General features: G+C 57.1%; 1 protein-coding gene across 2 annotated transcripts; it reads left to right on the top strand.

Moving 5' to 3' along the window:
* Window positions 1-50: 50 nt before the first annotated feature.
* On the top strand, window positions 51-17182 carry HPN (hepsin). Of its 2 annotated transcripts, XM_053906402.1 has the most exons (14): window positions 51-195; window positions 748-817; window positions 6529-6630; window positions 6718-6759; window positions 10598-10678; window positions 11892-12021; window positions 12095-12217; window positions 12330-12370; window positions 12629-12794; window positions 12884-13074; window positions 15839-15934; window positions 16128-16270; window positions 16453-16617; window positions 16836-17182. In XM_053906402.1, exons 2-14 carry the CDS (start codon window positions 802-804, stop codon window positions 16872-16874), a joined length of 1335 nt encoding a protein of 444 aa, XP_053762377.1. In that variant the 5' UTR covers window positions 51-195; window positions 748-801; the 3' UTR covers window positions 16875-17182. The 2 variants fall into 2 exon arrangements, with proteins under 2 accessions (XP_053762377.1, XP_019278698.2); XM_019423153.2 differs by lacking the exon at window positions 10598-10678 and having other exon boundaries at window positions 54-195.
* Window positions 17183-25575: the final 8393 nt, after the last annotated feature.

The raw sequence follows: 25575 nt of genomic DNA, 5'->3' as shown, positions 1-25575 counted from the left end.
CGCCCCTTCCCCCGCCTCCGGCCCAGCCCCCCTCCTCCTCAGGTGAGGCAGCCAGGCCTAGCAGGCCCCACGCCGCCGCTGCCTCTGCCTCCGGGCCACCGCTGCTGCGGGGCCACCATGCTCCTGCCCAGGCCCGGAGACTGACCCGACAAGGGCACTATCTCTCAGCTCTGCCCCCACCTGCCGGACCCCAGGGTAAGGACCGGGGCCCTCAGTTCCAGGCCGGGACACGGGTCCCCTCATCCTCACCCTACCTAGCGCCCACCTCCCGGCAGAGGGGCTCCCAGACGTCTCTCCAAGGACCTTGGAGCTCCAACCCCGGCTCCCTCAGACACAGGGATGGGGCCCCAGTCTCCGCCTCCCTCAGACCCGGGAGTCTGGGCTCCTACGCCCCTCCTCCCACATACCCAGCAGTTCAGAGCCCCCAAATGCCTTTTTCCCCAGGACCCAGGAGTTCAGGTCCCCAGCTCTCATCTACTCCCTCAGCCCCAGGAATTCAGACCTTCAGCCCACTCCTCACCAAGGCCCAGGCACGGGGGGCCCCCAACCCTGCAAATCAGGCGTCCCCTGGCTGCTGGTCAGACACTGACCCCATCCTTGAACCCGGCCCGATCTGCGTCCGTGATCACGGCGTGCTCTGGCCAGGGCCCAGTCCCTCCAGCCTCCCTGGATGGGCGCCTGGGACTGGGGGCACCGGGGCTGGGCTCGGCTCCCCCAGGCCCTGCCTCTCGGTTCATCTCCCCACAGGTCCCTCCCCGGCCCAGGAAGTCAGCCTGGGAATCATTAACAAGAGGCCGTGACATGGCGGAGAAAGAGGGTGAGTCCCCTTTTCCTTGAGTCCCAACTTTGGCTCTGCCTGGCGCCCCTCCCTCTGTGCTCTGTTCCCAGCCCTCCACCCCCTCAGAGCCCCCTTGCTCTGGCACCCCTCCTGGGCCCACCCCCAGCCCCTTGTGAAGTCTCTTCCACCTGATTAACTATTAACCAAATTTTCTGTGGGGCTGTGCCACCACCCGCCTTCCCGCTACCCCATATGACCTGCCTGGCTCCATGCCTCAGTTTCCCCTCACACCCCAGTGATCTCTCAGCGAACCCTGGACCGTCTTCTCCTTGGGGCTAAGGTGGGAAGACCAGCTATCATGGTTAAGGACACAGACTCTGGAGCTAAACGCACAGGCCTGTACTTGAACCTGCCACTTTTTTGCTGTGTGGTCTTGTACAACTGACATCGTTTCTCTGGGCTTCATTTTCCCCCTGGGTCAAGCATGGATCCTAATGCTACCAACCTACCTACCTGCCTACGTACAGGGGTTGTTGGGAGCTCGGAACACACACAAGGCACCACTGTGGGGCTTAGCATGTGAGACACATGCCATGAACTGGAGCGGTTATGACAGAGGTCGGCCAACTTGGCGTCCCCGGGACCCGAGACCCCCACCGATTCCAGACATTCCTCCCACCTCCCCGCACTGTGGGCAAAAGAGCAGAGGGAGGACTTTGGACTCGGCCAGGATGGATGGAGAGGGGAGAGGTCGCAGAGAAAGCATTCCAGGAACGATGGGGGAAAACACGCGCCCGAGTGGCTGGCACTGAAGGGCTCTTGGCAGGCCCCGGTGGGGGCTCCAAACAGCCCGCCTCTCCCTCAACCTCTTCCACGCTTGGGGGCCAGCTGGAGGGGCCCGATCAGGGGACGGCCTTTCCTGCCTGCCTCTCCAGTGGGGGCCGGCTCCCTCTCTTCCTCCTGCAACCAGGCTAGCTGGGTTTGGTCCCAGGTGGTGGCACTTTCTGACTGGGAGGCCCCAGATTTATCCTCTCTGGTCCTCAAGCTTTCATCTGTAGAATGGAGATGATACGAAGGCACGCCTCACAGGGTGGCATGAGGGTCTGAATGGCACGCTTGGCAGGAAGGGCTGGCTGTGTTGGCTGAAACGATCAGTGTGGACGCTGCCCTTGTGGGGTCTCAGCACAGTTGGCAGATCAAGCCCCAAGCCGCACGGCTGTGCCCCAGAGCGAGCCCAGGCTCGCAGTGGCTCAGGAGGGGGCACTTGTCCTGGCTGAGCAGGTGGGTGACGGAGCCTGGAACCTCAGGGATGGCATGTCTCCTGGGGTCCCCGGGCCCGGGGCCCCTGTGTGAATGAACCGGGGAGAAAAGCAGGTCATGCCCAGAGGGGTGGCCGGAGATGGTCTGGCTACAGAGAGAAGCAAGGCAGAGTGGGGCTCCAGTGCACCCCCGGGCAGCTCAAGCCGGTCCCGTCACGGCGTCCTGCTGGCGGGGCTGGAGCCGGCAGTCAAACCTGGATATAGATGCTGAGAGGTTCTGGTGCTGCGCCGACTTGCTGGGTGACCCAGGGTAGGTGGCTGCGCCTCTCTGGGCCTCCTTTCCTCATCTGTACACTGGGGACGAGGATAATGATACTGTCCTTATTAACACCTGGTGCAAGGAAGAAAGGGAAGTGCAGGACGGGGCTAGGACAGGGCTGAGAGCCATCCCTGCCTTGTGGCTGCCAAATCTGTGTTGCTTTGAAGTGCGCCCAAGGCAGGCTTCTTGGTGCTCCCCGGGGACTCAGAGTTGGAGGAGGCGATACCCGGGCCGACACTCAGGATGAGTAGGGAATAGGTAGGGTGTGCCAGGCAGAGGGAAGAGTGGCTAAAGGCAGGGGCTGACAAGGCGCTGGGTGTGCAGTGGCACATGGGTAATTCGGCTATTTCTGGAGGTGATACCGGAAGTGGAGCTGGGGCAGCGGTGAGGTGAGCAAGCCGGAGCCACGTCTCTTAGGACTCTTTCTGCTGAAGGGCTGGCTGATGCCTTGGCAGTGCTGGGTCTCTCCGCAAGATGGCGCTGGTGGTTAGTCTTCGTTTCTCTTCTACTGACTTGTGTTTTACAAGTTCTGGGGCTTTTGACTGCTCTTTGGAAACTATTGGGTGTCTGATAAAGAAAGCCCCATAAGACTCTCTGGGAATTTGGGGAAACATGTTCAATCCCCGAATCTTTAACAGCGGCACCACAGGGCTGAAGGTCTAAGACTCTGTCCTGGGGACACTGGGGAGCCATGGAGGGTTCTAGGTAAAGAAGGGACAGGATGGATTTTGTGTTTAGGAAGATCTTCGGGCTTCTGTGTGGAGGCTGGACCAGAAGGGAGGCTGAGCGCAGGTGGGGCTGGGAGCAGGGAAGGAGAGGGTGGACAGGAGATGCTCAGGAGGCCTGCAGGCTGCGAGCTGGCAAGCTGTGTGTGTGGCAGGGGGAAGCATCCTGCAGATGAGGGACAGTCCTGAGGATGAGAGCCTCTGACGGGACCTGGGGGTTGGGAGGACATTGAGGCCAGTGTCAGACCAGGAGGGTCCTGTGGGCGGGGACATCTACGAGGCTGCAGGACAGAAAAGGGAAACTGAGGCTGTGGAGGTGTGTGAGACGGATATGGGAGCAGGGGGCCTGAGTGGGGGGAGGCCATGTGCCACCCTATGGACTCCAGGTTTCAGGGAGTAAGAAGAGGGTCAGGGGATGGGGAAGGCCCCATCGGAGAAATGGAAGGAAAATCGGGCACGTGCCGTATCCCGGAGGCCAAAGGAGGGCCCTCCATTCAGGAAGTGGGAGCTGGGTAGGGTGAGGGCTGAGCCACGAGCCTGAGTTTCAAGCCAAGGAACCAAAGATGTCACTTGTGAGGGTTTGCAGCCAAATGGTGGGGGCAGAAGACCTGAGGTAGGGCAGCCTTAGTGCCCTTGGGGGGCAGAGAGCAGTGCCTGCGGCAGAGGCTGGGCAGGCTGCCTCCCAGGCCCGGAGGCTCCCCTGCTTCCCGGGAATCAGGGCAAGGAGGCTGCCTCATGCCCACAGGGAGGACACTTCCTGCCTCCGCAAAGACGAGCCGTGAGGAGGACTCTCACACAGGCGGACCCAGAGTGAAGACGCCTCCTGTCCCCCCACGGGCACCTGTTTTAGGGTTACTCGAAGTCCCCAGATCCAGAAGGCGTGGAAGGAGGTTCTTCCCACCCCAAGAGACACGGGGTGGCAGCGCTTGGCACCCCGGCAGGCACACCAGAGCCTCCGGGCCGGGCCCAAAGCCCTGACAGGCACCTGAAAACAAAGGGACCAGGACCAGCCTCATGGCTGCAGGGAGTCAAGACCTCCCACCGGAACCAGGAAGGTGGTTGGGGGCAGAGTCGCTGGTGGGCGGGCGTGGGCGGGAGGCCAGGGTTGGCCTGGCCCACTGTGGCCTCTTTGGAGGGAGGGAGTATTTGTTTTCTCATGCCTTGACGGGAACTGCTGGCTTCTCAAATTCTTAAGACACCCAGACGCCGGCCGTCCCAGGAGGATCCTGGACCAGGCCTTGCACCGTTCTGGGTGCTGGTCTGGCCCTGTGCCCACCAGCTGTACTACCACGACATGGAGGGGAGAGCTGGGAGCTCCTGCTGCCCCGGGGACGGCCTGCAGGTGCCAGGGACAGCTGGGCACACGCCAGGCCCTGCCAAAGGCTTTTAGCAGCCCTGCATCTTCGGCCCTCCCGCAATCCCTAGCCAAAGGGGTTGGCTCTTAGTCCCCAGGGCCTCTGTCACACTGGGAATAAAACCCCCCTTCTCCTCAGGCTACTGGCCTCCCTGGTTGGTCCCAGCCTCGGTGCCTGCCTTCCCCCAAGCTCATGCCATTCTGGCCACATCAGTGGCCTCTCTCAAACAGATCATATGCTTATTTTCGCCTCAAGGATTTTGCCTGTGCTGTTCCCTCAGCCCACAGCGCTCTTCCTTGAGATCTTTACATGGCTGGTGTCACCCTTCAGGTCTCTGCTCAAAAGTCCCCTCTTGGGGAGACCTTCCCTCAGCACCCTCCAGAGGCCACCTGCTGCCCTGACCTGCATTATTTCCTTCATAGACTTCGCCACAGTCTGGAAATGATCGAGTTTGCTTACTTGTTTATGTTTTCCCCTCAACCTTACACATATGAGAATGTGAGCCCCACGAGAGCGAGCATCTCACCTGTTTCGTTTTGGGATGTGTCTCCTGAGCCTAGAACGGGGCCAGGTACAGTGGGTGCTCCAACAGGACAATGAATGAATAGAGCTCCATTTACCAATGAGAAAAGTGAGGCCCAGAGAGGTGAAGGGTATTGCCCAGGACCACACAGCTCTAATGTAAAAGCATTTATTGAGAACTTGTTCTATGCCGGGCATTATAGCACGGGGAGAGGTAGCATGGCTTAGTGGTTCTACACTTGGGCCCCAGCACCAAACGTGCCCGGGGTTCAGGACTCAGCACTGCCTCTTGCTGGCTGAGTCACCCTGAGCATGTGACTCCACTTCTCTGAGCCGTAGTGCTTCCTGCTTGAAGAATGGGAACCATAATTGAAATGAGGCCTGAGTAAGTGAATGCATTTAGAGCAGTGCTTGAGAAAATAAGCCTGTGATTAGAGTTTGGCTATTATTTAAGAGAACTTGAAAGTATTATTTTTAGGTGAGTGCTGGGAGGATGCCCATTAAATAGATGAGAAAGCTGAGGCTCAAAGAGGTGATGCCACCTGTCCAAGGTCCCAGGGAGGGAGGGGTAAGGCCGACATTTAAAATGTTTTTTAATGTTTATTTATTTATTTATTTATTTATTTATTTATTTATTTATAGCATGGATTCTTTAACTCTTTTTTTTTTTTTTAACGTTTATTTATTTTTGAGACAGAGAGAGAGCATGAACAGGGGAGGGTCAGAGAAAGAGGGAGACACAGAATCTGAAACAGGCTCCAGGCTCTGAGCAGTCAGCACAGAGCCCGACGCGGGCCTCGAACCCACGGACCGCAAGATCACGACCTGAGCCGAAGTCGGCCGCTTAACCGACTGAGCCACCCAGGCGCCCCAATGTTTATTTATTTTTGAGAGAGAGAGAGACAGACAGACAGAGGGATACAGAGCATGAGCGGGGGAGGGGCAGAGAGAGGGAGACCCAGAATCCGAAGCAGACTCCAGATTCCGAGCTGCCAGCACGGAGTAAGACCAATATTTCAAAGTGGGGCTTGCGAATTTTCAAACTTAGGTTCTTACCCTCCAGGGGCACATTTGACCTTGGAGCTGGGTCCTGCGGGAGAGGTCTGGCTTTGGGAGAATACCCAAGGACGGAGGGACCGGAGCAGACTGGTGGTGAGGAAATGCCAAACAGGAGGGAAGTGAGCTGCCAAGGGGGCAAAGGTCAAGGGTCACAAGAACCTCTGAGAGAGTTATCAGAAGTGAGAGTTTCGAGAAAAGGGTGCAACACGATGAAGGAGATAGCAAAGTGCGGAAGCGCCTGTCATGTGTCACCGACACTGGGGAGGAGAGATCATTACCCGGCAGGAGTGCGGCTGTCCCGGCCACGCCCCTTCCCAGCGGGAAGCCTTGTGGAGCTGGACACCTGGTTGTCCACGATGTAGGGGAGGGACGGCCCTGAGAAACTGGGCCCAGGGCATGGCAGGCTCAGGCGTGCTAAGTTAGCCCTGGGGGCTAAGAGCTGGCTCCGTGCCCAGACCCTGCCGTGACGAGGACAGGCCTGGCGGTGGCTCCAGCACGGTGTCTGTTGCAGGTGGCCGGACTGTGCCATGCTGTTCCGGACCCAAGGTGGCAGCTCTCGCTGCGGGGACACTGCTGCTCCTGACGGCCATCGGGGCAGCATCCTGGGCCATTGGTGAGAGTGGCCTCTGGGCCTCTACCCTCCCCTGCCCCCTGCAGCCCCCCCGCCGCCTGCCTGCCCTCACCTCTACCTTCTCTGCAGTGACCTTTCTACTCAAGAGTGATCAGGAGCCGCTGTATCCGGGTGAGTAAAGCAGGCTGGGACCCTTTGGGAAGCCCTGGAGGACACATGTACCTGGTGGGAGCTCCAGAAAAAAGGTCCTGAGTGACTGCGGGAGTCAGAGTTAGCAGCGGTGCAGAGAAGTTAGCAGCGGTGTTGTGCCGTGTGGAGGGCCTGCTCTGGGCCAGGCACTGTTCTAAGCACTTCACTTGTCTGGTGTCTCTTAGACTCTAAGTGCATGACCCGCTTGGTGCATCGTGAAATTAAATTAGGGAGTTGAAAACCGCATTTTAAAAATAGATTAGATTAGAAAATACCACAGTGTACCTCTCTCCGTAAGAAAAAGTTTTGTTAATCTTCTGTTTCGGTTTTACGAGAGTGGTACTGTTTATCAGTCCGTTTTACAGATGGGGAAACTGAGGCTCGGAGCAACGCAATGATTCGCCCCAGAAAGCACAGGTTCAGGGCTACGCTGTGATGTAAAATGTGTTCCTTACTGCGAGGCAAGGTCAAAACCTGTCTGAGGGGTGCCGTATGAATTCGGCGACCCATTCTAGTTCTTCTGGGAGGCGGCTGCTGTCATGACCCCCATTTACAGATGTGGAAAATGAGACCAGAGAGGACACACAGCTGGTAGATGATGAGGCCAGGAATAGCTGTTAGACTTGCCTGGTAGAGCTGTGTCTGCAGGCAGCTGAGAATGAATGGCCACACTAATAATAGATACAGACACTAAATGTGGAATGAATGGATGAATTTTCCCAGATGCCAGCCCCAGGCTGCCGTTCTGTGGCCCAGAGCAGCAGGAAGAAAGGGGAACTTAAGTGTCGGCATGTATTTTTCACTCCCGTGACCCTCATCAATTCCATAAAGGGCTCTGCTCACGTCAAGAGAAGAAATGAAAATCCAGACAAGGGAAGCCTATGTCCATGTTGGTCATCATCTCAGCACTTGGCATGTACAGGTGCCGGGCGCAGGCCCCTGGGCTCTATGCTGTCACTTCATTAACCCTCCCCTAAAGCTCATTTTAATGTGGGGAGGCCGAGGCACAGAAAGGCCCAGTGATTTACTGCAGGTCTCAGAGCTAGTAAGCGGCGGGGTCTGGGATCTGAACCCAGGTAGCCTAGATCTGCTTTTGTGCAGAACAACTACACTCTGTTGTTTCTCGAGAAATAGCCAAGCAACTCTCCATAGTGACGGGTAACATCTGCCAGGCCCTGGCTGTAAATTTTGCACCATACCCTGTGAATTTGGAGCTGTTATCATCCCCATTTTTCAGATGGGGGTAACTGAAGCCCAGTGAAGTGAAGACCACACACTGAATAAGCGGCAGGACAGAGGGGTCGTGCCCCTGCCGAAAACCCCTCCATAGCTCCCCACTGCCGCTGGGCTAAAATCTCAACCCGTTGCGGCTCCAAGGCTCCTAGGGTCCATCCCCCTCTTCCGCCCGCACCTCACGCTTGCGTCTGGCACTCGCCAGGGTCCACTCTCATGCCCTTGAAGAACCCTCCCGGTCCCACAGTCTTTGCTTATCACCTCTTTCCAGCTCACACCTAGAAGCAGTTTCAAGGTTCCGCACCGTCACTGCTGAGCTCTGGGGCCTCCTACCGGTCCTGCCCCGCCTGAGTCCCAATAGCCTCATCTGTAAGCGGCGAGGGGCGCGGGGGAGAATGAGAGATGATGGTCCGTGCAGTGCTTGGTTCTCAGCCACTTGGTAAATACTGCTTTTGTGTCTCACCTTCAGGCTTTAAGGTTCCTGAGCAAGGCCTTCCTGCACCCCAGACCTCATGCTCCCCCCGACCCCACCACCATCCGTGTTGCCGCGGTAAAACTCTCCTCACACTGATAATTATGTACTTCTGGTGCATTTTAGTAGGGCAGGGGCACGTTGTTTGCTGTCCTAGACGGTGTCCTGCATCTAAGTCGGTGCTCAGGGAGTCTTTGCTTAAATGAATACACACAAGTTGCCATTGAACTACCCTGTTCTTGGCCTCCAGCTGGAAAGTAACTAGGCCGTGATTCAGACAGAGCTCCGGCCAACGTCAGCACTACTGCTCAAGTTATACTTGGGTTTTCCAAAACTGCTGGGAAATTACAAAACAAACAAACAAACAAAAACAGACGCAAAACTATATCCCCACCTCATTTTCCTGGGATTTTCACACCTCTAACTATATCACACAATTTAGTAAGCCAGCCAGGTGACCCGGAACACATTTTTTTTTTTCTTTCAAATAATTCAAACAAGAATAAAGAGTTGAAAAGTGAGAAACAGTGGCACAGAACGTGGCTTCAAAAATAATTGGAGGGGGCATTTGATATTCCCTCCCCGCATCTCCCCCAACCCATATCCATAAAGTGATCATTTTTTCCCTAAGGCCTCACCCTATCTGGAACACTTGGAAACTTTTCACCCCCAGCTGATGGTTTGAACCCCAAGTCTTGGTCTTGGAATGCGGGGTGGTGGGCGCCATCCAGCAGAGGCACCAGGCATCGCCTGCCCCCACCTCAGAGCAGGAGGCCATAATTAAGGCAGGACAGCCAGGAGGCTCTTAGTGCTAGCTGGGGGAAGTGTGCCCAGGGTGGGGCCGGTGAAAGTCCAGGTGAGACCCTCAGAAGCAGCAGTGAGTATGTAGGCTGGCAGGCCTGGGTTCAAATTCTTTGCTGGTTCTTAGCGGTAGGTTCCTGGGCAAGTATGTCCTCTCTGAGGCTCAGTTTCCCGATCTGCAAGATGGGCATAGAAGGGGTCTCTATGCCCTAGGATGGTTGTGAGATTCACAAGCCACCCCCCCCCCCCACCAGATATGACATAGCATAACATGGTCCAACCCACTGACGTCCCTCCGCTGTCACTCTTTGGCCCTCAGAAGGGGAAGTGGCTGGACAGGCCGCCTAGGGCAACATTCACAGCTTGGGGTTTGGAGTGGCGAAGCCTGGGTGCGAACCCTCTCTGCTTCTCACTCACCCGGTGATGTTGGACAAGTCACCCCCTCTCTCCGAGCTTGAGCCCCTCCTCTGACCAAAATGGGGATCTCTGTGGCTTCGGGGTGGTGTGGCAAGGCCCTGCTGTTGGTGGTCAGGGAGAGCACGAGGCATAGTGCTGGGCACCTAGCAGGATCTCAGCACGCAGCCCTGCCTCCCTTGTCCAGATCCGTGGGGCTATGGGAAGACCACTCGGCTTGGGTACGGCCTCGCCGGCTTCCTCCTGAGAGGTTGGCAAACTGAGTTTGCCCCACATTTGGTTTCTTAGAACGTGCTCTGGAGCAGCAGCAATGCAGGAAGCTCAGGAGAAAAGGACCCAGGAGGTCACAGCTGGTCCTTCCCCAGACCTGCTCCCCCCGCCCCCTTCCCCATCCTGGTCAACGGCAGCTCCATCCTTCTATGGCTCAGGCCGAACACCGTGGAGTTGTCCTTGACCCCTGTCCTTCCTTCACAGCCACGTCCAGTCTGCCAGCAAACCCTGTCCCTGCGACCCAGAGTCTAAACCCTTCGCCCCCACCGTCCCTGCCCTGGCCCAGCTTCCATCCACCCCCTCCTGGACACCACCGCAGCCCCTCCCCAGGTTCCCCACTGCTCTGCTCCCGGCCCACAGGCAGAGGGAGCTTGTGAACCCCCGAGTCGGGTCAGGGCCTCCCGGCTCAGAGTCTCCCCTGGCTGCCCCTCTCTTCGGGGAGAAGCAAAGTCCTGGTGTTGACCCAGCCTACCTCCCAGCTCCTCTGCCTCTCGCTCACTCTGCTCCGGCCTCCTTGCTGGTCCTCCCCCACCGCACCCCCCACCAGCCTTGGGTTCTCTGTACTCGCAGGTCCTGTGGCCTAGTTCTCTGTTCCCTCGCCTACCTTCCCGACTCTCTCCCCTCCTTCAGATCTACATTCACACTCCACCTCCTTAACGAAGCTCTCTCCGTGCCCGCCTATGGAAAATGGCAGCTTCACCCCGCACGCCAGTACGCCCCTGCCTCTGTCAGGCTTGATTTGTCTCCCCGGCTCCTTTTGTGACACACCATCTGTTTTACTCATTTGTCCCTTTCATTCCCCGTCTCACCTACTAGCCTTTGAGTTCCACAGAGCAGGGGTTTTGTCTGATTCGCTTATTGCTTTGGCAATTTGTCCACTGCCCAAAACGGAGCCAGGCCGTGCTGAGGGGTAAATGTAAATACATACGCCTGAGGCCTGTGACTTGGCTTAGGTGTGGAAAGGGGTCCTCTGGCCGTGTGGGGAGCAGCCTGGGAGGGGCTAAGAGGGCCTTCAGTTCTCAACACAACTGGCCCCAGACATGAGGAACCCCCCATGGGCTCTCTCCAGCCTTACTGTGTCTCCACCCCACCTCTTCTCACAGCTTGTGATGAGGTGTTTGGTTGAGTGACTTTTTTTCTGCTGTCTGTCTTTCCCACCCCGGACTTGGGCTTGGTGAGGGCACAACCCAGGGCTGCCTAGGTCATCTTTGTGCCCCCAGCATCACCCCACACAGGACTGGGTACGGAGTATATGTCTAGTTAACACTTATCTGGTGAATGAATGAATGAATGAATGAATACTACTTGGAGAAGTGCCATGGATTTTAGTATATTCAAGGCTTGGACAAGTCTTGCAGAAAGGATAGCTTTTCTTTCTTTCTTTCTTTCTTTCTTTCTTTCTTTCTTTCTTTCTTTCAAAAAAACTATAGGGTATCTAGATAGTTTGGCAATCTGATGTGTCAAGGGTCTTCAGGCTGCAGAAGACAAAAGGAACAAAGAAACAAACTGGTTAAACAGAAAGGGAAATGATGAACTTACTTCTCCAACAGTTCTGGGGGTCTTGCAAGCCTGGCTTCATCAAGGGGCAGATCTTGGCTTTCCTCCGCGTTGGCTGAGTTTTCCCCTCCTGGGGGTAAAGATGGCCCCGGGAGATCCAGCCGCACACGCCATCCTCTCTGGAGCTCGCTGGAAACCGCTTCCCTCTTCCCAAATGGCCAAGCAAAGGGTCAGACTAGCGGTGCATGTGCAGCCGGCTCAGGCAGCCCAGCGGCCACAGGAAGGTCCCCGGGTTCCCAGCCCATAGGGGCCCCCCAGCTCCTATTGGCTCCGCGGAGACCCTGGCCTGGTGCCCCGCAGGGTCGGGCGGGCAAGCGGGTGGGCACAGCGGGGAGGTGACCCAGGCGGCCGTCCTGTCGCCCTGCAGTGCAGGTCAGCCCTGCCGACGCCCGGCTCATGGTGTTCGACGACACGGAGGGCACGTGGCGGCTGCTGTGCTCCTCGCGCTCCAACGCCGGGGTGGCGGGCCTGGGCTGCGAGGACATGGGCTTCCTCAGGTAGCGGGCGGCCCTCGGGGGGTGGGCGGGCGGCGCGGGGCGGGAGGAGCAGGCCTGACCCCTGCCTGCCCAGGGCCCTGGGCCACTCGGAGCTGGACGTGCGGACGGCGGGCGCCAACGGCACGTCGGGCTTCTTCTGCGTGGACGAGGGGAGGCTGCCGCTGGCCCGGAGGCTGCTCGAGGTCATCTCCGTGTGGTGAGGAGGGCAGCGGGCAGGGGCGCCCACCCGCCCGCGGTCGGTGCCCTTTCTTCCGTCTTAATTGGCCTCTCTTTTTATTTCTGCCTCTGCCCCTGTCTTTCTCTCACAGTGACTGTCCCAGGGGCCGTTTCCTGGCTACCGTCTGCCAAGGTGAGACCCTGAAACTCAGAACCCTCTCCCTTCGGCCCTCCCCCCAAACCCAGAGCAGGGCCATTTCCCATCAGGCAGCCCCCCCGCGCCCCCCCCCCCCCCCACTGGCCATATCCAACCCTACAAGGATGGAGCTGTGTCCTCTCAGACTCCCCCAGGATGGCAGGGCCTTGTCCCCATAGATCCCCAAGGATGGGGCTGTGTCCTGAGGTTCCAGGCCCTCCCGGGGCCCTCGTGACGACTCTGCCTCTCCCACAGATTGTGGCCGTCGGAAGCTGCCTGTGGATCGCATCGTGGGAGGCCAAGACACCAGCCTGGGCAGGTGGCCGTGGCAAGTCAGTCTTCGCTACGATGGAGCTCACCTCTGTGGAGGGTCCCTGCTCTCTGGAGACTGGGTGCTGACAGCTGCCCACTGCTTCCCTGAGTGAGCGTCCCGTAGCGCTGAGGGGGAGAGGCGACGTGGGACGGGCCGTGCCCAGGCAGCTGCCATCCTCCTCTCCTGTCCCCTGGCAGGCGGAACCGGGTCTTGTCCCGATGGCGGGTATTTGCCGGAGCTGTGGCCCAGGCCTCCCCCCATGGCCTGCAGCTGGGGGTGCAGGCAGTGGTGTACCACGGGGGCTACCTCCCCTTTCGAGACCCCAACAGCGAGGAAAACAGCAATGACATCGCCCTGGTCCACCTGTCCAGCCCCCTGCCCCTCACGGGTAAGTCTGGAGATGAGCCTTGGCCTTGGGGACTCCAGAGGCTGGGAGGAGAGAGGACGGAGCCATAGGAATCCACGGGGGTAAGGGAAACGATCTTGACGGGCACGCGTCAAACAGGGATGACTGGTGCAGCCACTTTGAAAAACCACCCGGCAATTCCTCGAAAAGTCAAACATGGAGTTACCATTGGGCCCAGCAAATTCCACCCCAGGGTACACGCCCGGTAGAAACGGAAACACATGTCCGCACAGAATCTCACACACAGATGTTCAAGGCAGCTGGGTTGACGACAAGCAAAAGATGACAACCCACACATCTGACAAACGGATGAACAGAACGTGGTCCATCCACACACGAAAGGAGTGACAGGGTACCGACATAAGACACTCAGATGAGCCTTGAAAACACTGTGCTAAACCAAAGTCAGACACAAAAGGCCGCTCTATGATCCCGTTAAAATGAAATTCCAGAATGGGCAGGTGTGGGGACAGAGAAAGATCACTGGTTACCAGGGGGTAAGGGAGGTATGAGGTAGGGGCGAGGCTGGGGTGGGGAGATTGGGAGGGGATGAGTCAAGAATACAGGACCTCTTTTGTTCCAAAATGGATCGCCAGGCACCCAACTCTATGTGAACCCACTAAAAAGCCATTGACTCGTACACTCGAAGAGGGCGACCTGCATGGTGTGTGCATTACATCTCAAAAGAGCTGTTACCAACAAATATAGTTAAGATGAAATGAAGAGGGGCGCCCGGGTGGTTCAGTCGGTTGAGCGTCCGACTTCGGCTCAGGTCATGATCTCGTGGTTCGTGAGTTCCAGCCCCGCATCGGGCTCTTGTGCTGAGAGCTCAGAGCCTGGAGCCTGCTTCGGATTCTGTGTCTCCCTCTCTCTCTGCCCCTCCCCTGCTCACGGTCTGTCTCTCCCTCTCTCTCAAAAATAAACATAAAAAAAAATTAAAATGAAAAAGATGAAATGAAGAAGGCTTTTAAAATACACAGATGAATCAGAGAGGGACTCAGAAGTTAGCCCCTCTGCAGTTCTCTGGGGCATTTCCTTGCTGTCAGGGGGCAAGACTCCCCTTGGGGGCCAGGACGCTTCTCCAGGGCCTGCCTCTGGATTGAGAGCAGACCTTGGGCTTCCGCTTTCAGCAGGCCACAGTGTGGTGACACTAATCATAAAAACAATGGCCACGAAGTCGTAGTAATGACGACGATGAGCCTCTGTCAGGCAACGGTACAATGATAATGAAATAGTACAATTAGCCCCCACGGCAGCCTGGGGAGGGTGGGTCCTCCTCTGATCCTTTGTTCCCACATGGGGAAAGATCCCGACACAGAGAAGGGAACTCTGCTCCAAAGTCCCGCAGCTGGAAAATGGCAAAGATCTGAGCCAAGCCTGCCTGGCGTGGGAATCTGTGCGTGTAACCCCCAGGCTGTGCTGCTGGGACTGTTTTGTGGTTTCTATTATACTTATTTTTATGCCTATTTTCTTTTGAATGGTCCGTGTTATTGGTTTTCCCATCGAAGGGGATGATGCACATTTTGCTTTTTTCTTTTGTTTTTATTTTCGAGAGAGAGAGAGAGAGAGAGAGAGCATGCACCAGTGGGGGAGAGAGAGGGGGAGAGATCCAAACTGGGGTCCACGCTGACAGCACAGAGCATGTGGGACTTGAACCCACGAACCATGAGATCGTGACCTGAGCCACCCAGGCGCCCCAGATACACTTTTTTTTTAAAAACAAAGCCTTGTCTTTGGGGGTTACAAATACTGAAGTAAAGAAGTGTCCGTGGAAGCACAGGAGGAGGGGGTGGGAGTGGCTTCAGTTCGAGACACGAGGCCGAGGGGGTAACAGCATAGGATTTGGGATCAGATTCCGGGGCTTGCCGTCTGTGGGATCTTGAGTGTGTGGCTTCACCTCTGTCTGTGCCTCAGTTTCCCTGATCCATTAAATGACCGCCTAGGGTTTTTGAGATGATTAAAAGGGGAATGTGAGTAAAGAGCTTCGAGCGATGGCAGCACACACAGTGAGCACCCAGTTCGTGTGAGCAGTCACTGCTTTTGTCGTTTATTACTGTGACTCATTCATGTGAGCATTTCCTATGTGTCAGGTGGGCTGCTCAGTGCTTCGCCAGTTTCTCACCACACCCTCTGGGGGAAAAGATTATTCTGTCCATTTTATAGCGTAGAGCTCCGAGGCTCAGGCGCGTGAAGGCACCAGCAGGGAGCATTCAAACCCTCTGTGCGTGTTGTGCACGGCACGAGGACATCGCATCCCAGGGGCACCATTCTCACTGTTGTGGGCGTAGACCTGTGTATCTACTGTGATGATTTTCTGGCAGTTGGAAGTCATGTATGTAAAGATAGGGATGCCTTTTCCTACTTCTCACAAAGGCACCCTCTCGTCAGGGGCTGGCCCTGTGGGCCGGGGTTAAGAACACCGGCTCCGGAATCAGGCCGACCTGGGTTCCAGTTCTAGCTCTGTCACTGAGTCGTTATGAGACTCTGGACAAGTGACTTGGCTTCATGTCCCTCCTCTGGAAATGGGCTAACAGTACCTCTCCCCTCCCCCCCCGGGCTGATGGGAGTTTGGAGGATACGGGAAAGCGCCTCGTACACGGTTAACTCAGTTGATGGCAACTCTTCCCGTGGTCATTTTAAAAGAACCGAGGAAAGGGTGTGCCGGGGCGCTTGAGGCCGCCGAACAGGGGTTTGGTACAAGGTGGGCCAGGCTGGTAGAGGCTGGACCACGTGGTCTCTCGCACAGAATACATCCAGCCCGTGTGCCTCCCGGCTGCCGGCCAGGCCCTGGTGGATGGCAAGATCTGTACCGTAACCGGCTGGGGCAACACACAGTACTACGGTGAGTCCCGTCCTCTGTCTGCGGAGCCGCCGTCAGGGAGACTGAGCTGGGCTGGGGAAAAGCAGTCCGGCTGGTCGAATGCTTCTGGGCCCCGGGGCATAGGGACGCTGAGGAGCCCGGGCGGGGGGCACCAGGAGGGAAGGGGGCCGCGCACGCTCCCCAGCCTTGGCCAGCCTTGCCCGCACACCCCCAGGCCAACAGGCTGGGGTACTCCAGGAGGCCCGAGTCCCCATAATCAGCAACGATGTCTGCAACGGCCCCGATTTCTACGCGAACCAGATCAAGCCCAAGATGTTCTGTGCCGGTTACCCTGAGGGTGGCATCGACGCCTGCCAGGTGAGGGACTGTGTGGGGTAGCCCCTAGCCCCTGCCACTCCGGGGATGGAGACCCAGGGCAGGGGGCGGTCGGGCTCCCTATCTCAGGCCCAGGGGGCTCTGTGGCCACAGCCGCTGGCCATTCAAGAGGGCCTCCTGGATGCCCTCTCGGCCTCCAGCCAGGCCTCCCCTTCCCCCACCAGGGTGACAGCGGTGGCCCCTTCGTGTGTGAGGATAGCATCTCTCGGACGCCACGTTGGCGGCTGTGTGGCATCGTGAGCTGGGGCACGGGCTGTGCCCTGGCCCAGAAGCCAGGTGTCTACACCAAAGTCAGTGACTTCCGGGAGTGGATCTTCCAGGCCATAAAGGTGAACGTTGGGCCCAGATGGGAGCCAGAGGGCGGGAGTGTTTGGGACTCTAATGGGGAAAAGGGAGAAGGCGGGGTTTTCTGGAAACCTGTGCTCAGGCCTAGAAGAGGGCGGCCTAGGGAACAGCTGGATTTCAGAGGGCTTCTGGGGAGGGGAGGGGAGCTGTGGGACTGGGGAAACCTCTCAGTCCTCAGAAGCCCCCAGCTGTCTCTCCCCAGACTCACTCCGAAGCCAGCGGCATGGTGACCCAGCTCTGACCTGCGGCTTCTCCTTGAAGTGCACGCCTCCAGGGCCCAAGTTCGCCTAGGTGGCTCCAGCCCCACCTGGTGGGGTGCACCCTGGGCCTGGAATGGGACATTTTTCTTCTTGGGCTGAGCCCACAGGTCCAAGGGTACCCTCCCTCCAGGCTCCTCTCTTCCACAGTGGCGGGCCCACTCAGCCCTGGGACCACCCGAGCCTCACCCTCCTGACCCCCCTGTAAATATTGTTCTGCCATCTGGGGACCCCCATCTAGGTGCCCCTGATGACAGGATGCTCTTTAAATAATAAAGATGGTTTTGATTAACGTGGCCTCTGAGTTTGCAAATGGCAACAGCAATGCGGACATTTGTGGGGGAGGGAAGAGAGAAGTTAGGGACTGGCACAAATCAGGCAGGGAGCATTATCCTCCAGTCCCCACTGGCTTAAGAGGAAAAAAAATAATAATTGGTTCACTTAGCTGAAACTGCCCTGGAGCAATCGGCTTCAGGTACTGTTGGATCCAGCTGCTCATATACTTTTTTATCGGGACTGTGCCTCATTTCTTCTCTCAGATCTACTTTTCTCCATGCCAGCTTTATTTCCAAGAAGACTCCACTACAACCAGAGACAGAGATGTCCCCCCCACTCAACCCAAATACAAGGCTTATCTTCACGGACCACTTAGCAGCCCCAGTGGAAAGGGAATTCTTAACCAGTAGCTACAGCAAGGTCCAGGCCTGGCTCTCTCTGGACAGATTCGGGTCATATCCTCATCCCTCATCAAATCACTGCACGTAATGCATGGAGTTAGGAAGGTTGACCCTCAAGAACTGTATGACTTGACTATAGGGTGTTCCCCAATGGAAAATGGGGCACTTTTTCTAAAAACATGATGTGGATACCCAGTGGGGGAAAAAAGACGTTCATCATAGGCCAACACAGGAAACTGGGTCCCTGTAGGATGGAGACAGGAGTGCCAGGCCCTGTGAGCAGAACCTGAGACAACCACCCCTTCCTTGGTCTGGGCTGGAGGTCGGGTCCCAGCTTCCCCGGGTTCCCTAGAGCATCTGCAGATCTCCTGGAGGCCTGCCGGCCACCAGGGGGTGCTGCTGCCCCTAAACTGGGAGAAATCAAGTGTTTTCTGCCCTGGTCTTATCCATGTGTTGCTGACAACCAGCTGGTCTGCAGGAAAATGCTCACGGGTGCCTGCTTCCCATGACTTTCGGTGATAAAAATTATAATGTGTTGTCCATCCGAGCAATTTCCTAAAACATGAATAGACACAGGAAAGTGCCTTTGGATAGCTGAGCGTTTGGAAAATGCTCCGAGCCTCACTCCCTGGATACCAAACCCTTAGTGTGGTTGATCCTCACCATCGCTTTGCTTTGTCCTTTGGGAGCACCTCAGCCCCGCCCGACCCCCTCCTCCCGTCTCATCCGCAAGCTCCAGGCAGGTTTTCCAAATGTCCGCATGTGAACGGACCATCCTACCCATCCCATCTGGGACTCGACTTGCACATCGTGAACATAAATTTTCTTTTGCAATTAGCTGAAAAATGACCCGTACGTGTGTTTTATGAAGCTCAGGGCTTCTGAGAGAACGTGGCCCACCGTAGGGGTCCTGAGCAGGTGGAGCCAAGTCCTGGAGGAGGTTACCCTGGCAGGAGGGGCTGGGCAGAGCAGACATGACCTTGCTCCGCAAGGGACTGAAGAGGGCACGGCCTGCCCTGGGGCTCTGAGGGGACACAGCCCTGCTCTAGCGGATCTAGTGGACGTCTGGGCATTAAAAGCCGATAGCAGATGTACTGAAACCATGCCAGCCATGGGGCGGCGCTGGCTTCTGCGACCATTATTGCGCCCACTCACTCAATAGCCATTTACCAGTTTCCTTTGTTTGCTGAGGGTCGGTGAGCCTCATTTTCTCCTCTTGCCCCCACCCACCTCGCCCCCTCCCCAAGCAGCCACGCAGATATGAGAAAACTAGTGACAACGCAGGACTGTTTTGATGTTCTGCTGAGGTCTTGGTCTTCAGAAAAGTCGAAGATCAACACTCTTATTTCCGTGTCATTGGCACGCATCTCGGAGCCAGAACTATTCGGCCCACCGGGTGTAACCCTATCCGGGACACAAGCAGGGGTTTGCGCTCATAGACTTTTTATCTGAATATTCGCTTTCAAATATAGAAAAGCCTTCTGGATGACTTGGGGTGGAAAGCCCCGCGTGTGGTTTGTAAAGCTGGCTTCCTCCCCGTCCAGCGGAAGGAGGAACATACAGTCTTCCACAACAGCTCTCTTACAAGGAAAATGCCACCCTGATTAACAATGATTGCGATGATCGGAAATAATCACTGTGAACGTTCAAGGCGTGGTGGGAGTAGGGAGCGGATTTTCGTTTCTGCAGAAGAAGTAATACTATTTAAATGCGTCAGCTATTAAGTGAGCAGCTGTTCCAGTCCTCTTGCTGCATAACAAAACACCCCAACCATCGTGGGGGGTAAAATAGCAACCATCTCGTCATGCTAATGGAGTCCGTGGTTCAGAAGGTCTAACGGGAACAGCAGGGACAGCTTGTTTCTGCTCCGTGACGTCCAGACCCTCAGCTGGAAGATCTATGGGAAGGAAGGAGTCGGTAGACGGAAACTGGACTAGGAGAGCTGCTTTATTCCCATGTCTGGTGCTGGGGCTGGAACAGCTCAGAGGTTAGGCTCAGCTATCAGCTCGCTGGCCTCTGAGCATGGCCACCCCAGGACACTTGGACTTCCCAGGTGTCTCGGGCTCCACAGTGAGCCTTTCCACAAACACTGCCTTTTACACCTCAGCCTCCCCTCTGGTCGACTCAGTTGGTCGAAGCCATCACAAACCTATCCAGTCTCAGAAGAGCAGAGAGAGACCGACCCCAACTCTCAGTCCGTTGATAGAATTCGGGACCCGCATTCTAGAACCGCCACAGAAACTTATTGACCGGACGAGCATGTTGGCAGCTGACAAAGTGGGGAAATTATCCCTCCCTGAAGTGTTCAGCCTGAAAGATTTGCCTGTTGTGATTGTGGAAAATAAGGCTGTGACAGCAAGAAATGTTTAATATATTTTCAGATTTGCTTTTACATCTCAAAAGTTTGTCCTAGGATGGTGGTATTCAGCTTTGGGCATACCTTGATTTGAGTTGATTTATTTATTTAAAAGTTTTTTTAAAAATGTTTATTTATTTTTGAGAGAGAGAGCATGAGTGGGGGAGGTGCATAGAGAGAGAGAGAGAGAGAGAGACACAAAGGATCTGAAGTGGGTTCCATGCTGACAGCACAGCTCCTGATGCAGGGCTCGAACTCACAAACTGTGAGATCATGACCTGAGCCGAACGAAGTCAGATGCTCAACCGACTAAGCCACCCAGGTGCCCTGACCATATCTTGATTTTCATGCTCAGCCAGTCAGCATTTGCCCAGAATGTCTATTTGGTGCACTTGTACATAATAATAATTTTTTATAATAATAAGTGTATGTATGAATATTTTTTAGCACTTATGTCTGGGTGCTTCCAAGGGTTTTATGTATGTTCTCTCATTATTTCCTCAAAGTCAGACATTTGAGTGTGGTTTTCTTAATTTGTATTATTCCTTCCTTCCTTCCTTCCTTCCTTCCTTCCTTCGACTAGTATTTATTGAGCACATATTACGTGCCAAGCAAGCGCGGTTCTAAGCACTGAGGACACAACTGGAGACCAGACAAAACCCTGCTCTTCTGGGGGTGTCTTGGGGGAGGCAGGCCAGCAACAAATACCACTGGTCCCACTTGTATTATTTTATTTAGATCATGTCTTTCTGCTTCTCCTTCTTTTTGTCTTTCTCTTTTTCCAACTTAGCCTTGACTTTAGTGGCGATATTTCTAAAACTGTAGGTTTTGTGTGGCAGTGGCATGTTTTTCAACATAAATACAAAATATTAGATTGAAAAATATGAGTAAACTAATAACCAATGCTTCCTCACTTTCTCCTATGCACTCCCAGAATTCCTGCACGGACTGCAGCCCAGGAGCCACACGTTGGGAAATGCTGGCTTAACCCTCGTACAAGCCAGGAGGCAGGGGCTGTGGGGTTTGACATTCTTCTAGGTGGTGCATTTGAGGGGGCAAAGCTGGGAATGTGACCAGAAGTGCCCCCACTCCCAGCCACCCCCCACCGCTGACCAGGCCTGGACACTGCTCCCAAGGGGTCCCGGGGGCTCCATGCTGGGGTGTTCTGGGGACGTAGATGGGAGGCCTTAACCGAGATTCCTCAGAGGGGGGGGGAAGGTGAGGGGTCCACTCAGATCAGGGCCTGGTATAAGCACCCCTCTGTCCCACCTGGTTTGACCAGGTGAAGGCTGGCTTCGATTTGGGGTGTTACAGCAGTGTCCCAGGGACCCCCCACTTTGACAATGGGGTCCCCACTGCCTCACTCAGAACCTCCCCTGCCAGGCAGCCCCCACCGGTCTCCAAGGTGCACAGCACGAGCCCCCTTTGCTGGTTCCTCATTCACCCTCCAGGTGCACCTCTCCTTCGGCCGGTATGTCCCCCAGTCATGCTCCCAAATGCTCAACTGAGATTTTCTACCACAGAATCCCCCATCATTCTCTGCAGACGCCCCCTGTGGGCCCCGTGTCAGGCCTGCAGCCGCTCCATCTCCCCAAGTGCATACCTTGACTGTCTGTCCTCACCTGCTGGCTCCGGTCCCGGGAGGCTGCGAGACGGTCTGTCACCCACTGCCGGCGGGGTCCAGCGAAGGAGAAGCCCCTGCATCGTCAGCTCCCCAGGCAGCAGAGCTCCAGTTCTCTGTCTGCGGATCGCTTGACTCATGCCGAGGCCTGCTAATGGAGTGGGGAGCTCCTCCTGCACCCTGGGGCCTGGGGCAACCCTGCTCCCAGGGAGGGCCTGGAAACCATCTGTCTGCTCTCCTTGCCCCACCCCCACCTACAGGCCTGGCCCAGCCCCGGCCAGACCCGATGAGGACCAGGATCCCTGGGAGCTTCCTAGGCCTGCTGGATCCACGAACCATGGATAGCAGAACTGACAGTCCCCCCAGCCCCACCTCGGCCCCCTCCCGGGCCCCCACCTCAGCCCTGGGGATAAGCCATTGCAGCCACCCAGTACACGAGGCCACCATGGGGATGCTCTGGCTGCTGCTGGTGGGCAGGGGGCAGTGAGGGCTCTGGAGGTAGGTCAGCTGTGGCAGGTGGACCCCAGCTTTTGGCCGAACCCCCTTTCCCCTCGGTCGCGCAGAGCCAGGTGACCTGGAGCGAGGCGATCAGAGGTGAGGCGGGACATGCTCCCAATATGGTGAGCCCTGCCCTTGGGGACTGAGGGGACATGACCCTTCCCTGGGAGTTCTGAGAGGTCACGATGTCCCCAGCCTTGCCCCTGTACCCTTATGGGCTGAAGCATGGAGATGAGGCCCTCCCTGCAGAGGACAGATGATGGCTTCTCTGAGGTCATGCATGGGACGGCCAGTGTGAGTGCCCTGACCCCTGACCACAGGTCCTTGACTGATCCTGTCTGTATCTGCTCCTTTCCTCTGTCCTTCTGGGCCCTGGGCCCTGTCCCTCCAGTCCCTGACCTGATGACAATCCCCAGCCCAAGTCTTCCTTTCCCACCTCCCCCAGGTCTGCCTCGATGGGCTGGTGTCCTCTGGGGAGGCTGTGGCCCTGTTTCCACCTGAGGCATTTCCCTGGGAGTTGGGCCAGGCCTTTGTGGCCCCGTCTTGGGCAGATGGGTCCACGTCGAGTCAGGGCTGTGTATGTTGCAGAATCACAGGCAAAGTTACTATAGCAGGCCCCCAAGATCTGGCCTACGCCTTCCCCAACGTGTCTCCCAGCCCAGGAGCCCTGCTCGTGGCCACCTGGGACCCGATTCCCTTTTCCGGGGATGGATGGAGGTGAAGATGGGGGAGGGGAGAAGGGCCCAGGCTGGGGCTCTCTGGCCCCACCCCCAGGGGAAAGAGTCTGATTTCTGGCAAGTGGGAGACACAGACAGAGGGCAAGAGCAAGAGATAAAAGTGAGAGGGACATGGGGAGAGATGGAGAGAGAGAGGAGAAGCAGAGACACAGTGAGAGAGAGAAAATGGGTGGCAGAGAGATGGAAAGACACAGACTGGGAGAGGGATAGAGAAGGAAGGAGAGAGAGAGCAAGAGCAGGGAGACAGAGAGTGAGAAAAGGTGAAAGAATAGGATAGATGGTTGGGGGAAGGGAGGGTTGAGGCAAAAAGAGAGAGAGAAAAATAGAGAAGGAGGGCAGGCGAGAGGGAGGCCCACGTGGACAGGGGACTGGGACAGGGGGGAGCCGGGAAGAAGCCAGCTCCGTGGGGCAGATGGAGCCCAGCTGAGGAGCGGGGCTGTAGGCCACACTCCCCGCTGCAGGTGAACACCTTCCAGGTGGTGCTCCATGGCCAGCGGTGCCTCCCGGGTGCTATTTCTCTACAAGGACATCCAGTAGGCCGTGGGTGTGGCCAGCGGTGGGAGCCCCACGATGGCCCGGGGCGGGGGGGTTGGGCATGGCTGCCCACATGGGTGGGGAACCAACAGCGGCTGCCCAGGGTCCTCAGGGTGAGGAAATGGCCTGGCTGACCCTGTCCTGAATCCCACACCACGTGGGCTTCGACAGTGGCCAGCAGAGGGACTGTTTCGCCATCCCAGGATCCGGGACCCCCGACGTCCCGTCGGTGGCAGACAGCAGCAATGTGGCCTCCCCGGGTACTGGGCCTGCCGCACCGACACCTCTCTGGTCCCCGATGGCTGTGCCTACAGTGGTGAGGCGGTGGGGGCTCTTATCCCAGACCTGCCTGCTCCCGGGTCCAAGCCCACGGGCACCAGGAGCCCGAGGCCGCAGCCCTCTCCTCTTCCAGGACCAGGGGTCCACACCCCCCACCCATTCCATTCTCCAATCCAGGAGTCAGGGTGCCCCTGTCCTGTCCTCTCTCAGGACCTGGAGTCCGGGCCCCAGCCCCTCTCTCTCCACAGTCCAGTTCCTGCCTCTCTGTGCCTCTTTCTGGAACAGTAATGCCTGTAGCCACTGGTGCCACCGTGGGCGGGAAGGCCGGGTGCACTGTTGGCTGAAGCGGGCAGGTCGGCAAAGCGCATGTGCACAGCCCTTCCCTTGCCGGCCCCTCCCGCCACCGGGGTGCCCTCCACCCCCCCCCCGACCGGGACGTCTGCATACACTGCTGAGAAGCGGCCGAGCTCCCGCCCTGTCAGGCTGTCCTGGCCCTGCTTTCCTGGCGTCCGTGTCCGTGTGGAAGTGGGGCGGGTGGTCCAGAGACCCTCGTGGGGCGGGTGGTCCACGGCCAGGACGTGGTGGTGAGACCCCGAGGCCCAACAGGACACGGGCTGGTGAATGAGTGAGGCTGGGGGCTGGGCAAGGAGTGGAGCAAGGAGGGGCACCCAGGGAGCCACGGGCACAGTGGGAAAATGGGCACCACAGGGACGGACTGTCAAAGAGCCTGAAGGAAGCAGTGGTGAGACGAAGTCGGGGAGACAGACGGACAGGTGGACGAACGGTGGGCGGATGGCGAATCGCACGGCGGACTCTCCCGAGGCAGACAGAGGGTCACGGGAGACGTGGAGCCTCCCAGGGTTGAGTCCTCACCACAGGCCTCTCGAGGCCCCTCCCGAAGGGCAGCCCTCCAAAGCCTCAGCTTCACCGCTACTCACCGCTGCTTTCCTTGTGGCACAAGCCAGTCTCTGGCTGCCCCTGAGTCTAGCCACTGGCCGACTCACTGGCCATCCAGCCCACGGACCCACTGACCCTACTGCTGCTTCCCTGCGCCCTTCCTTCTCCAGTTCCGGGCTCTGTGACTCCGGCCGGCCGGCACCCTCCTCTCCCTCCCGCTCATCAGGCAAACCCCACTCCAGAAGGCTCCCCTGTCCTCTTGCACTCGCCCCTGGGCCGGCTTCACATCTGTGATCGTGAACTTGAGGGGCCACCTGCCCAGCTCCCGGCTACCCTCCCTTGCCTCTCCTGGATGAGCACTCACACCTCCTTTCCCGAACCCCACTCTCAGCTGCGCTGCCACAGTCTCGCCTCCTGTTTCGCTGGGAAACACAGTGGGAACCCTCTGGGGCCCCCTCTGAGTCCCAGCAGCTGTGGTGACGGTGGCCTTGGTCCCTGACTAAGCTCCATCCCTGCGACCGTTCCCGGGTCTCACCCAGAGATCCTTCTGTTCTCTCGCCTCTGCGTCGATGGTTCTCGAAGTGGGGTCCCCAGACCGCAGCATGAGCAACACCTGGGGACTTGTTGAAATGGAAGCTCTTGGGTCCCACCCCGGGCCACCACTCCGTGGGGCCCAGCAGTCTGTTTCAGCCAGACTTTGGGGACTCTGATGCACACTGGTCTGAGTCCACCCGCAGTTTGCCCCTTTCTGCTGGATCCTTCTCACCTTGTTCCAACAGGCTGCGATTTGTCCCACCTGCCTAAGGGCACCTAGGTGACTCAGCCGGTTGAGCCTCCGACCTCAGCTCAGGTCGTTATCTCACAGTTCGTGCGTTCAAGCCCCGCGTCAGGCTCTGTGCTGACGGTGTGGAGCCTGCTTGGGATTCTCTCTCCCTTTCTCTTTGCCCCTACCTCTCCCCACTCCAAAATAAATAAACATTAAAAATTTTCTTTACGTTTGTTAAAAAAAACCCAAACAAACCTGCCTTGATCCCTCAGCCCCTCCAGCGATTGCCCCCTGCCTTCGAAACCCTTTACAGCAAAACC

Source organism: Panthera pardus, unplaced genomic scaffold, assembly GCF_024362965.1.
Source record: "Panthera pardus isolate Hobbes unplaced genomic scaffold, ASM2436296v1 HiC_scaffold_18, whole genome shotgun sequence".
NCBI classification, from domain to species: domain Eukaryota; kingdom Metazoa; phylum Chordata; class Mammalia; order Carnivora; family Felidae; genus Panthera; species Panthera pardus.
This window is presented reverse-complemented; position numbering and strand designations above follow the sequence as displayed.